Below are 15,030 nucleotides of genomic sequence, written 5' to 3'. Positions count from 1 at the left end.
CGAGTTTGCTATCATTGTGGATTTCAACCTTTTCTGGGGTGTATGGTATAGTTGATGTGAAAAATCGATTTTACAGAGCTTGTCTTGAACAAATGTCGCAAATTTAAAGCTCCTATTGTATTACAGTATAACGTTTAATGCGTCACCAAAGATGAGTATGTATGCCTAGTTTCTTTCATATTTACATTCATTCCTGCTTGTCTTTTTTTAAATCCCACAAACAAACAAATACCAAATACAAACTATGTGCAATATATCAAGTTCACTTTGAACTTTTTACGTCATATTTATTCAGAAAATCAGCATAGGAATTTAACTGCCCAGATGTTCCAAAGCTTCTTTATATTTTCTCAATTTATACGCCGTGATGTGGGCACAGGGAATCCACTAATGGTAGATAGGCAGTACATTACTTTGTACAGCCACCAAAAGTCTACACAGTCAGTTTCTTTTACTAATCTATACTTCCCCTTAAGTTACCCACAGCTGCTATAAATAGCATAAACTAATCTCTTTCAATTTTAGAGAGGCAAAATAAATATTTACAGTTAATCATTTTTATACCACCCATATTCTCTACAAATTGAACTCTTTATACCAAGAAAAAACAAGAATTTCTATGCTTGATGTAACTGATGCTGCTGTTAAAGGAGTTACTATTCAGCATACATTAATTTGGCTGGATTACATATGGTACAAGCGCTTCTACAGAAGAATACAAAAAAAGGATAACAAAAATCTTGCTGTAGAATAAAATAGTGAATAAACTGAAATGGTATGGTGTTGGTGTACTTGTGTATCCACTAATCTGCATACACAATATTACAGGATATCACAAAGTTTAAAACCTCTTATTTGAATTCGAATGTTAATTTAAAATCAGATTGTGCATACAGGAATCATAAATAGAATTTGTAACAAGTATGCACTTTTAAACAACCTGTACCACCACGGTAGAGTAATACATATTTAATAATCAAAATTTAGCGAACATATTAATTTGTGTTACTACGAACAAAATTATACTACAGCGATGTTTGTACTGTGTAGTATAAAACATAAAAGTGTTGCAACTCCTAAACAAAAACTTTTTAAACTGACTTTAAGAGGTCACAATGTAAATAATCATTTTGTAAGTCATTTATCACCTGTGTCATTTCAACATGTATTTTATACTAAGAATTATTTTAACATTTAATAACTCTCCTATTAAATTGAGACACCAATTTCATTTTCTTATAAAAAAACTTATTTTCAAGATACAGAACTGAATAAAAACGAAGACAAAGCTATTTAATAAATCTAACCAACAACAGGCTCAACGAATCTGTATCGCCACAACAATTTATACAAAAATGAAGCAATTGTTGACAGTTTACAACCAATCCTGAGCAACCAATCCTGAGCACAAAGTATGTGGACTCTATGTGGATGCAATGGCACAGCCTTTTGGTAGCTGGCCATACATACAGTGAACATGGTTTCTAAATAAATCCAAACTTTAGATAATTGCTGCAAAGTGCATTAAACATTTAAACTTAGATACCATCAACCAATATAAGATTTAATAAATATATATTCTTTATTTCATTGTTCACTGTTTTTAAATTTAATTGTTTAATTTTACTAATAACCAATTTTAAACTCCCAATATTGATATGCAAGTGGTATTAATTATTCATTGGTGGCATATTAAATGTTTTAAACCATTTTCATGGCATGCACCATGAAGTTACAATAGTGGGTTTCATAATTAAACTCATCTATATGGAATATCTAGCGTTTCAAAGTAAGATAAACAATGTTTATTATCAAAAATACTTGCATCTAGTCATCTAGAATTAGAGTAAACAAATCACAGTTTCATTCAAAAGATATAACAATATTCAATTGAGCATACAAATGAGTATAGTGGGTAACATAATAAATAAAGCCATGTATGCTATGTCTCAAGCAGCAGCAACAGTCAGTTAACATTCCATCATGTAATCAACCTCAATGTTACCTCATGTCTTTCTTCTTCTTCAGCGGTATCCATCCTATGTCACATTGTGTGAGAGCAATAGGCTACAACAAGCAGGAATGCTGTACAAACCTAATGGCCATTATACACTAACATTGCTATGACATAAATGCATTTTCACTTTTAAGTCGCTCTAATTCTTTAACTTGTTGCTGTAGAAAATGTAATCTGAAATGCAAATAAAAAGTTTATTAAGTAAAATATTTGTGTAGCATTATACAATAGGTGGTTAATAGAAGATCAGGTGGTTAATAGAAGATCAGGTGGTTAATAGAAGATCAGGTGGTTAATAGAAGATCAGGTGGTTAATACAAGATCAGGTGGTTAATACAAGATCAGGTGGTTAATACAAGATCAGGTGGTTAATACAAGATCAGGCAATATAGCTCTACTACTGACCAGGTGTTATGGATTAAATATTGACCAGGCAATATAGCTCTAGTATTGGCCAGGAAATATAGCTCTACTACTGACCAGGTGTTATGAAGTATTGACCAAGCTTTAAAAAAGAGTATTAAATAAGGTTTGGTTCCCACTAGAACGCAACACATTGACGTAAACGCAACATAAGAAAGTTGACCAATCACAAGCTTTGGATTATTCAAACTTTCGCTTGTCATTGGTCAACACGCTTGAGTGGACAAGTTCCTACCTCTGTTCTTGTAAAGTAACTTGAATCTCTGACGCTCTGACTAATGAACGGGCATACTTTAAATCTACTGAAACTTGAGATGCTGAATCTGCTGCTAATAAATGACTTTCATCATTTATTTTACGAGCCTATTGATAAATAAAAACATTTTTGTTTGAAAAAATAATCTTGGAACCTGCTTTTTCACTTTCTTATATAGAGAAACTTAAAAAGAGATATTGTCCATTTGAATAAAATAACGTTTTTGTTGTTGAATATGCCATAAAAAAAAATTAAATGGATAATAAAATCTGAACAAACATATTATACTGGCACAGAGATTCCAATACAATTGTTCATTACAATTATTAATGTAGACAAAACGTTTTGGTTAAATAAAGTTACAGTCAACTCTCCCAATACCTTTGGGCTGGCCAAATATATCTGGTTTTCAGAATGTGTTTTTAATGGTAAAAATGAATTTGGGGCTGTTTGGAAGAAAAGTTTGGTATTATGGGAGTTTCCGGTTTTCAGAGAGTTTGGTATTGGGACAGTTGACTGTATTATAAATATATAAAAAAAGTACATACTTGTCGCTGTACATGTTCTGCATGCCATCCTGCAACATGTGATAACAAACTATCATCACAATATCTTGCTAAGGAAGGAGTGATTGTAGGAAGGGGTAGAGGCTTGGTCACTATTGGTTCTTCTAGTACTGACTGAGTACTACTGCTGCTGGCTTTATTTAAGTTGTCCAATGGTGGACTCGATTTCCTGAATTAATAAAAAGTTTAAGAATCTTAAATAATCTAACATGTGCAAATGAGGTTGTGAACAGTATACAGTAGGCAGATAATGATGATGTGTACTGTAAACTGATCAATAATAAATATGAAAATCTGCAATTCAAATTTTAATAAAATATGATAAAGAAATGAATAATTTAAATAATCAATTTAAAATCTCTTTGTGGCAAAAAATAATCTATAGTGTAGTACAAAAAGAAATAACAATAATTTATAATACATTTTGATTTTTAAGCACATAATACATATGAATACAAATACAATGAATACAAATATATGAATCTCAACTGATTATTGTGCGTTTACTCGGAGGTGATACTAAAAGCATTTAAAAGCACCTTCGGTGGCAAAGTGAACACTAGAAATCTGTATTATTATTGTATAAAATAGGATAACCTACCTGGATTGAGGACTATAGTTGATTTTGATATCTGTCCTTTTATTGTCAGGTGATACATGTGATGCAACATTAATTGACGTTGATAAAGGTGTTGGCTGCTGTTGCCTTGGTGACAGATGTGTTACTACAGGAGATGTGAGATCAGAAGCTGATGCTGCTGATAACGGTGAAGGATTTGATAGCCCTGTCAAAAGTACAAACTTATTTTAAATTTGGTACTTAAGTACTTAAAGGTGATACAAAAGGAGTGAGTGGCTAAAGAGAGTGGAAACTTAATTATGTAGCCATAACATCGGCAAGGGGTTGAGGCTCACTCGCTCCATGGGTCTGGTGGTAGTAATTTGGTACTTTAGTAAGTACTTAAATGTGATACAAAAAGACTGAGTGAGTGGCCGAGCGGTTAAGACAGTCGAATCGTAATATGTAGTCATAACATCGGCAAGGGTTTGAGGCTCACTCGCTCCATGGATCTGGTGGTAGTAATTTGGTACTTTAGTAAGTACTTAAATGTGATACAAAAAGACTGAATGAGTGGCCGAGCGGTTAAGACAGTGGAACCGTAATATGTACTGTAGACATAACTGCATGGGTTCGAGGCTCACTCACTCCATGGTTCTGGTGGTAAAACGAGTCTTCTCGGATAAGGACTTTAAACCGTAGGTTCAGTGTACACATCTAGCTCATGTGCACTTTAAAGAGCCCAGTACATCTTTTGAGATGAGTAGGGGTGACCCCGGTGTACTAGTACCAGTCACTGGGCCCTCTGGGTCAATTAAATTTAACCATGTGCGACTATACTCAAATGAGGTTCTGCACAGTATACGAAGATGATGATAAACAAAAAATATTAAAAACAAACTTACTATCTTGGCCTCCTTCGTCAGTTTTACTATCTACATTATTTGGTTTATCTACTGAGGGTGAGCAAGAGGAGATTTTTTGTACATTAGTAGTGACAGAATGTTGGCTAGGTAAATTATTACGCTGCTGTGTTGATCCTGGTGAAGGTGTACCTGGTGATCCAGAACTTGAACGTTTAGATTCTGTCAAAAGAAATAACTGTTTTAGTATAATAATGCCCTACTGCTTTAAGCTTTGTCTACACTATCAAAATTGATGTGACAAAAAATGTGCCCATATATAGCAGGGCTGAAAATTAACGGTCGCCCGGTCGCCAATGGCGACCTTTATTTGGTAAGGGCGAGTATTAATTTTGTGATGGTCGACCCGTCTGGCGACTTCCAGAAACTGCATCCACCTACCTTTTATAACCAATCTAGGCCTAGGCTAATAATATATAAGCTAAGTTATAAAGCTACAAGCCTAATGGCAGTCCCTCGGTTTTTAAGGATCGCGATCGCGATCGCACTCAACAACCTTTGAAAAGAAGAGCAATTAATCGTGCTCCATCTCACAGTGCGAGGTACCAACAAAGGGGATTCCCCTGCCTGCATTCAAGGGCGAGTTTACTTCATCGCCTCATAGTGCAACCTGTACGGTGTCATAGAAACACCTCCTTTACAGGAAGCACATGTCCCAACCAATAATTTTTCCTTTTATGCTTACTACATGTTTTTATGGAACGAGTTAATAAAATATATTTAATTTTAAAAGGAAAAATTAATATAGGAGGCCTAAATATAATGTTTATTATTTAAAAAGCTTAGTTGCTTTAATTATGTCATTTTGAAGATGGATTATTTCTTCGAAAGTTCTAACAAATTTTGGTCACTCAAATCCTCCTCAAAACACGTGCATCTTCTAGAAGCTCTCTCTCACAGCCCTCCCCAATATTGTGCGTGCGCCCATGTGTGACACATGTAAACACGAGCAAATATCTTTCTTAATTATTTTAAAATGATACTTTGTAACTTATTATCAATATTTTAATGGCTGTTGCATGTTAGAATTGTATAATTTATGAATTGAAGGTAAATACAGTTTTCTGTCTGATTTCTAGACCAACAAGCTATAGGCTAGAAAAGCTAGGCTAAAGGCATAGTTGGCCAGGACAGGATTCTCCAGGCTCCTGAAACCCAATCTACCCAGGCCATAAAAAAAAAATTGGCTTGAGTTTTTTTACTGTAGAATAATACAATCCCCACGGAAAATATTGTGTGTGAAGGTGGGTGTGGGGGCTTTTAGGGGAGAGGTACAGTATACATTTTTTTTGCCCGGTGGGGATGGGGGGGGGGGTTATCCCCACCCCCGTCGGGCAAAAAAAATGTGTACAAAAAATTAATAAGGGCCGGCCATTTTTAATAAGGGCCAGCCATTTTTAATAAGGGCGACCATCCTTCAACTTTAACTGGCCCTGCTGGCCACTATGGTTTAAAGGTTAATTTTCATCCCTGATATAGACTTGATGTGATATTACTACCATATTTGGACATCACTACCATATTTGGGCACATCACAATTGTCAAACTAGTTTGATAGTATAGACAGTATCATATGCAACAATGTTTAATTAAAACCAGAATACTTGCTTACAGTAGCAGAGAAAAATTACAAACATTGTCAAAAAGTGTATGAATTACACAGCTAACTGGAAATTACCCATACACTACAGTACTGTAGATACAACTGTTTATGGACTCTGAGGAAATCATTGTTATAGCTTTTACACCAGTTCACACCCATTTCACTTATATTCCCAATTCTTTTCAGAACTAAATATACGCATGCATTTTGTTTGTTTGTTCGTAATTACAATTACTGCGCATGTCTATTCATAAAATAAATTCTCCTTAGTCGGCCGCGTGTACACTTACAGATAACGCGATTTACAACTACTCGCCTGTACAATTAATAAGCCTCCTTAACGGAAAACTTGTTTTAATTCGTTCGAGTGGCGCGAAAAAAACGTCATTGATAGCGTAACGCTACATCGCTGCCACGTATTATAGGCTGGCGACGGCGGCGGCGAAGTCGTTGTGGTTTACATAAAACTTTAACATTTGAAGCCTAACTAAGCGGACAAAGTTTGAGTTTTTAAGGAAAAATTATTTTCGCAAGTTTTGCGAATGATATAATTTTTTTTTCGCAAATTGACAACTCCAATCGCAATTTGCGAAAACGCGAATGGGTAGCGTGAGCATAGATATGGTAGAATTACAAACATGTACTGTATGCTTTACAATAGCCCTATGGTTGGAAACTGAAAATATGTTTTTAAGGGAAAGTAGAAAACTAAACCATTATCTTAAGTACTGAAAATGCCAATTGAAACCATCCAGAAAATGTACTGTAATACAGTTTAGGGTAAACATGTACAGTACATGTCGTATGATATAACTATGTTTCCAAAGACACTTGTTTTAGGAAGTCACTCTTTGAATGATTTTGCAACCTGTATACCCTTCAACTGTATAAATTAGAAACCACAGTCTAACCCATACACTTGATAAAGGGATACAAATTATACATGTATTTTATTCAATTTTAAATGTAAATTTGGCGCATTTCAGAATTTTCTGCAATGCCACTTATATTTTATAAACCAAAATTGAATTGAAAAAAAAAAGATATTTAATAGAATTTACTTTACAAAAGTGGATACATGGCTAGAAAACTATTGATAACATTGATTTTCAGATTTAGAACCAAACCTGAAAATGAATGCAGTTACTGTAAAGTGTACAAAATATGTGTTCAGTATCCTCAACATGTATTGACAAGCTTTGAGGAAAGTTATTTGCGGAACATGCACATTTAAGAAGTTACGGTAAACAATATTTTATAGATGTCGATTACCAATATTGATTAAAAAATGGAGTCAGAAAAAAAAAATACCCCTGTCAGCACATTTATCAGTGTATTAATTTGTTCATACTAACTTAATTTATATAAGATACTGAATTACCCTAAAAACATAGTACATTCACAACCCTGTTTTATTTATTTTTTATTTCAACTGTATGTATAGAAGGTAACCCTTCCAGCTGGACAAATTATTGCCAGTTGATATACAGGGGCCCTCTTAAATTCCCATAAACAAAATACATAAAAATGATATTGACAACAAACATAAATGTTTAAAAAACCATCTTCACAAACTAAAAGAACCATAAAACTTACCAATTCGTTCTACTCTAGGTGCATTTGCGACTAAATTCTTTAACCTTCCATGAGCATCAGTAGCCAATGACAAACTAGTGCCTCGTAAAAAGTCCAGACCACTTCGTATTGAGTCCTTTTGAGTAAGTTCACTGGTCTGGTTTTCATTACTCTGTTCACCAGAAGTAAAACGGATTTTAAGGGGGATGACAGGTGTGGAGGCACTCTTTGATTGGCTTGATGAGCTACTGTGCTGCTTCTCCGATGATAATTTTCCATGTATTTTATTAAAATATGAGGATGACGATGACAAGTAATGAGCATCTTTGTTACCATGTGTGCTGCTCTCTGTGGAATGCTTACTCTCCCCACCTGTACAATTTAAAATTAATTTCAACGGTTATTGGTTACGGTTACAGACATTTAATTACAACATTACCTAAGGAAAAAAGTGGTCTTTATAAAAAATCCATATTTTGAGAATGCATGCTCTCTGTGGAATGCTTACTTTCCCCGCCTGTATAATTAAATTCATTTTAAATTATTCAATGGTTACAATTAATATTTAATTATAACATTACCTAAAGCTCTGTCTACACTATCAAACTTTATGTGACAAACAAATGTGGTGTGCCCATATGTGGACATGATGATGTCATTCCATTACCATATTTGGGCATATCACCACCATATTTGGGCACATCACATTAGTTATTAGATAGTGTAGACAGAGCTTAAGGAAAAAATTGGATTACAACAAATAAATATTTTAAGAATGCGAGTAAAAATTGAAATGTAGGTTTTCTCATACACACACAAACATACAGTTGGATAATACAAGTACAGAGCTTTATTGTTTTTGTCATTCTGACAATGTCAAAATATTTAAGTGTAAACTTACTTTTACTGCTGTTATTACTATTAACAGAAACACTTGAACTTGATGTTTGTTTGATTCCAATTTTATGATTGGATTCATTGACCATTTTGTGAAACTTCTCTCTGAAAAATAAATCATCTTTTTTAAAAAAAGCTCTGATGAAAAAATCCTTGTAAAGTGACAAGACAAAAGATTTGAGCCAAAGATGTTGTTATCCACCAAACTACTGTACAGTACCACTTGTAGTTAAAATGACATACTATAGTAATAATAATTGAGTAAATAGGAAAGAACCAAGAAACACTAGAAAGACAACATCAAACCAAACTGACTCACAATAAGACACTAGATGAGAGTTGTTAAAGGGGGATTCTGGGTTTAAAATTGCTTTTAAATATTGTTTATTTATTAAATAAAAAATATTATAACAATATAGACATGTCAGAATGAAGAAGTAATAACGAGAAATTAAACAAATTAAATTTCATATACATTTTAGGGTAAATTCATGGAAAGTCTGTTTTTCAGCAGCTTAGAGAAGCTCATTAATATTCATGAGATATTCACAAAATCACGTCATCAGTGGATTCCAAACTCGCAACGTCAAGCTTGTACGTTGTGTTCTCTCTCCCCTGTCAAACGACGACCACCCGATCATTGTGAAATACATTTTTTGTAGATTTTCTAAGCTAGGCCTAAAGTGTAATAATAACAGTAGTAGCATATATTTATTTGACATTTAATGAAATACAAAATTTAGTACAGATTACGGAGTCATAAATTATACTATTTTTTTACCTCGAATAGTACAGATCGTATATCGGCTTCATGTACTAGGCTAGGCCTGAATAAGCAAGCCTGCGAGCTACTGTACAGCGATTTTAATTGCTTTTGCTTATCCATGCCTCCTTAGATTTTCACCCGTCTTGTTTTTGTTACCTTGTTTTAAATGTATTTCGATTTTAAAGGCTAAATAAAGAATGAATGAATGAATGAAGGCCTAGCCTAAATCATTTTATTCATGGGTGAGAGCAATTTCTGACTAGGGATTCCATGCCACGATGGCTACGTTAAAACATTGGGGCCATCATTCATGGGCCTAGCTAGCCTATTACTAAACGATTGGCCCATAAATAACAAAACTCAGCAGATTCCAAACCCATCCTATAAACCAAACTCCTAAACAATCTAAACCTAAAACGTTCTACAAAAATCGGCTGTAAATATTGAGGCAAAACAAGGTCCGATCGCCGTCCGCACGTATGGTGTCCCGATCGTCTAATAAGTAGGCCTAAAATAGGCCTAGTTTACTCTCCAAAAAAGCGGATACTGCATCAAGCAAGTAGACCGGTAGTAGGAAGGAGACCTAGCCGATCCGGCCCAGTTAAAAATTGAGCTAGCTAGTGTACAGTACAGGACAGAATTATTGCAAAAATCCCAACGCATTCAACACGTTGTCGCAATAAGACACTAGATGAGAGTTGTTAAATCATCTACAGTGCCCCAACAACTCCTAAATGGCAAAGTAAGTAAGGAAGACAACATGGACCAAGAATGGACCAAACTGACTCGCATTAAGACAAGAGGATGGTTAGGACAGGGCCACATAGAGGAGTGTTGTTAAATTATCTACAGTGCCCCAACAACTCCTAAATGACAAAGGGCAAAGTAAGTAATGAAGACAACATGGACTACGAATGGACAAAACTGACTCGCATTAAAACAAGAGGATGGTTAGGACAGGGCCACACAGAGGAGAGTTGTTAAATTATCTACGGTGCCTCAACAGCCCCCAAACAGCTAAGGGTAAAGTAAGTAAGTTATAGTAAACATAAAACAATGCTGAATATTATTGCTTATAATAGCTTTACGAATGACTTACCGTTCAAGCCATTCTTTTGGTTTTTCCCACTGTGATACTTCTGTTTTACAGTTGTAATAGTATTTCTTTCCAGAGGAGCTAATATGTTCTGTCCATTGCTGGGCCTTACCCAGTATCTTTACAAGAAAATATTTAAGCATTGCAGATAAAAAAATATATATAAACTTAAAAAGTAAAATCTGGGAGTTTTTAAGGAAAAATGAAGGGCATAATACCGTAATTTAAACAACAATGCTAGGTTTTCCAGCTTGATGAATTTGTATCTATTTTGATGAATTTATTTTAAGGATTTATATTACCTAAATTGCTCTAAAAAGGTATTTCTTGCTACAGTTTAAAATACAGCAGCAATCGACATGAAGGGACCCTTAGGGGAGTAGAAAGTTGGTGGTATGCCTTCCACACCTGTGCGCAATTCAGCCCAGTAGGCTGTAAGTCGCAGGTTATTCCCCATATACATTTACTTAATACTTCGAACCTCCTTACTTATTGTACTTAAGTACTAAATATCCATGAACAAAAATTGAAGTATGTGTAGCCTACCTCTTTAATTTTCTTCTCATGTGCACTATGCTCTGTACTATTACTTGCAGTATGATGAGCACCAGATAGGTTATTATGAGAATTCTCTGCAGGAGATGAACCAGTTGAAGATACTACAGAAAAATACAATAATTCAAAAATTCAGAGTTCATCTTTGAAAACTCTATCAATATTTTCATCTCTTATCAGTTTATATATTTTCCAAAATATTATTTTAAAAGTATAGCCCTAACAGGGTCTAAATAGTAAGGTTGCTACGCACTGATACCTATGCCATCCACAATGAGATGTGCTGTGTGTTTGTACATATGACTAGAATTTCATGAAAGATTTTACTGAAACCCTATGTACACCAAAATGTTGAGGTGCTGACTATATCTATATTGTTTACTGGTTTAGTTTCTGAATTTGATACAAACTAGATTGACCCATGGAAAAATAAGAGCTCTTAGATCTGTACACAAACGAAAACAAGTTTAATTGCAATCCGAGAGAAAATATGGAACTTTCCAAAAAAATAAAATCAAATACAAAGAGTTTTTTTAATTTTCATCGTCAGTAATTAATAATTGTTACATATTATTTAATATACTGTACTACAGAACATATGTCTGCTCATTGCAAAATATTTATCTTTTTGTGACAAACTAATTTTAGTTTTAAATGTATTTTAAAAACATCGGACATGCCCTATTTCATGAGTTTGAACTTCTCCCACATGGTCTGTTGTGTAAGACAAAACTAAATTCTTTTGTTCCAACTGGTATTAGACTATTAAATAAAAGTTCAAAATAAATGATTTGTTCAATGGGCCAATAGTATTATGAATAAGAATTTTGTAGATTTAAGATGTTGCGTTTAAATGTGATTTGATTTTTTAATTATAATGATTATTACTATGCACTTATTTATATTATTTCATTTAAGTCCTGTTTTGGACGTAGGATGAATGAAAAATTTGACTTGAAAGGAATAATTCTGTACTGAATAAACTACTGCAACTCCACACTCTTCTGCTAGTATTGATTATTAAACACTTATTTCATCAAAGTAACATACAATATGGTTGTTACTTTTGGAAAATCAGAATCAGTATTTCCCATAGCTTTAAGTCTGTAGTCCTGTACAGTACTGTAGTATTACAAAAATAAACAGATGAACTACAGTACAGAAAGAAAATACTGCAACTTTACCTACGAAGTAGCTTCGTAGATAGAACGTAGGCTACGTTGTTGGCTTCGTAGGTTCCATTGTTTGGCTTCGTAACCTCAATAAACAACTTTCAATGAGCTACGTTCTGAACTTCGTAGGGAGTTCGTAACTTAAATAAACAACCCTACGATGTTCTTAAGTAATATTTTTTAATCATAATCTTTTCCTTCGTGCGTGTTTACCTACTCAACGGCGAATATAAATTTCCCACGATGTATAACGTAGAGACACGATCCAACACAGGTGAACCGCAACGAACAGGCCAACTAATAAACATAATATAGCGAACGTCCAGTCCCATCCAGAAACGATGCCGAGAAAAAAAGATCGTAAACAATTCATTCTAAATATAGCATCAGGACGTTCAATCGGTCGCTCAAAAAGACTGCCGACAGAAGACCGTAATTAATACAGACAGTTTTTTTTTGGTCACATGGCATGAAACGCGATACTCTCTGCTTACCGCAATCTCTCATGTGTTTTTTTTACTCAGTACGAGCACGAGAGGGTGGCTACCGTCTGACAACGATAAAACAGTAATTAAGATCGTGTACCTGGATTTTGTGTCACATGACATGAAACATAATACTCTCTCTAAACTGCTCAGCTAACATGTTTTTTCCCCTCCAAATTCTGGTCGGGCCTTTTTCTTTATACATGTCGTAATCATTTTAAAAGGCCTATTATGTATGTTAAATCTTAATATGGAATATATATTTATTTTGCATATATTTTGTTGGTGTCCTAATTTTATAATTCGCTAACCCAACAAGGTAGGAATAAATAATTTATAGTGTAGGCCGCCGAAACAGGCTAGGCCTAGCCTTGAATCTCTCTACGTGAGCTGAGGTCCACCGGCCCGATGTCGTTTCGTCGGCGGATTTCCGTCCAAATTAGGATAACCGATGCGTAGGGCGGCTACAAAAATTGACCTACTGTCTTTAGGTAGGATTTTAATTAGCAAACAATACATTGTTTGTTTGCATTGTCCATGCTTCTACGAACCACCCTACGATCGAGGCGTAGCCTACATCGTAGGCTACGAACAATACATCGTAGGAGAGAACAATACATTGTAGGCTACAAACAATACATCGTAGGAGAGAACAATGACCTACGTTCTACCTAGAAAGCCTACGCGTAGATACGAAGCAGTAATTTCTTTCTGTACTGTAGGTAACACATCTATATTAATAATATTAAATAATCGCAAAACATATTAAACATATCATTGTATGTCCTAAATTAACAAAATTGAAGAAAATGTTAAATATTAATATTAAGTACCTCTTTGACGGTCTCTTTGCTTTTGCATAAACGATGCCTTGTTTTTATATGTACGTGGACTGTTATGATCAGGTCTACAGTTGGTTTTATCTTTTCTTGTTGATATGTCACCATCATTCGTTTGGTCCCTATTAATGGTACCATGTTGACCATTTCCATTCTTCTTTGACAACAGTTTATCTACAGCCTAAAAACAAATTTCATAAAAACAAAGTGTTATCTCCTAATATTTTACAGGCACTAGGTTAAAGCTTTTGTTTGGTTAATTAACAAATTTATTTTGACATTTGATTCCAGCACTCAAGTATTTCCCTATCTTCTCTTGTAGGTCGGCCTATGTCTCATCAACTAAAGTAGGCCATGTATCTTCATGTCCAGATGAACTTAGGACTAGCTACTGTAGGCAACATTTCAACCAGTTAAAACAGGCCTACTGTCCATGATTTCCAGTCAGGTATCCCTAAGCACATATATTAGCTAGGCCTACTTTTTAGTGAATTAGCTACCCTTGCATCCCAGCTGGTTGGATAGAAGAGCCATTGCAGTGGGGTACTCTGCAATTGAAGGGCTGGTAGTACTAGGCCTAGTAGTGTAATAAGAGAGGCTGGTGTTGATTTGGAAGTTTATATTCTAAATATAATAACAAAAAAAGTCATGTATTTTGCATATTTTATAACACTATAAAGGGTAATAACTGAAACATCTAAATAATTATTATTTATGAAAAACAAGCATTATTTCGAGCTAGGCCTAGGCCTATTTTGCTCTGCTGGAGTGAAAGTGGGTGTGTGGCTGGTCCAACGAATTGAATGTTGAGCCAGAAAATAACATCAGATTTCTTCAACACACCTGAAGCGGATGGGTTTCCAATTTTTCGTTATACCTGAAAAGAAAATAGAAATGTTAATCAAACTTATTGTTGGTCACATTGTTAAAGTTTTTATTTTCTAGTAGGAAAAATCAAGTGATTTTCATACGGCAAAAACACAAACATTCAATAATGATGGCCGATTTTCTGGACTTCCTGCACCCAAAAATTTCACACAAATTAATATATTATTACCCATCAGTAAGACGAGGAATTTTCCTTGCATGCATCACCATCAATGCCAGAATCTATGAGGCTTTTCGGCTACGAAGAATCGCCTTAAAGTTTGAACGATATTGGCAATAAATAAACATCTATTTCAACCCATAGCACGTAACACTTTTAGGTGGTTTAGTCGCCATTCTACATACGGGATACTTCGTCTTACTAATCGGCTTTTGTCGGAGGTCAAATTATTTCGGTCGAGATATCGTTA

At 34.6% G+C, this 15,030-nt stretch overlaps 1 protein-coding gene across 1 annotated transcript; it reads right to left on the bottom strand.

The window, feature by feature from the left end:
- Positions 1-247: 247 nt before the first annotated feature.
- LOC140041132 (WW domain-containing adapter protein with coiled-coil-like) lies at positions 248-14,962 on the bottom strand. Its single transcript, XM_072087547.1, has 12 exons — positions 14,790-14,962; positions 14,576-14,609; positions 13,727-13,913; positions 11,228-11,340; positions 10,685-10,800; positions 8,824-8,924; positions 7,944-8,294; positions 4,727-4,906; positions 3,864-4,047; positions 3,245-3,431; positions 2,676-2,803; positions 248-2,191 (listed from the first exon to the last, which is right to left on the bottom strand). Exons 1-12 carry the CDS (start codon positions 14,828-14,830, stop codon positions 2,122-2,124), a joined length of 1,692 nt encoding a protein of 563 aa, XP_071943648.1. The 5' UTR covers positions 14,831-14,962; the 3' UTR covers positions 248-2,121.
- Positions 14,963-15,030: the final 68 nt, after the last annotated feature.

The sequence above is a fragment of the Antedon mediterranea genome, chromosome 2, assembly GCF_964355755.1.
Source record: "Antedon mediterranea chromosome 2, ecAntMedi1.1, whole genome shotgun sequence".
In the NCBI taxonomy this organism is placed as follows: domain Eukaryota; kingdom Metazoa; phylum Echinodermata; class Crinoidea; order Comatulida; family Antedonidae; genus Antedon; species Antedon mediterranea.
This window is presented reverse-complemented; position numbering and strand designations above follow the sequence as displayed.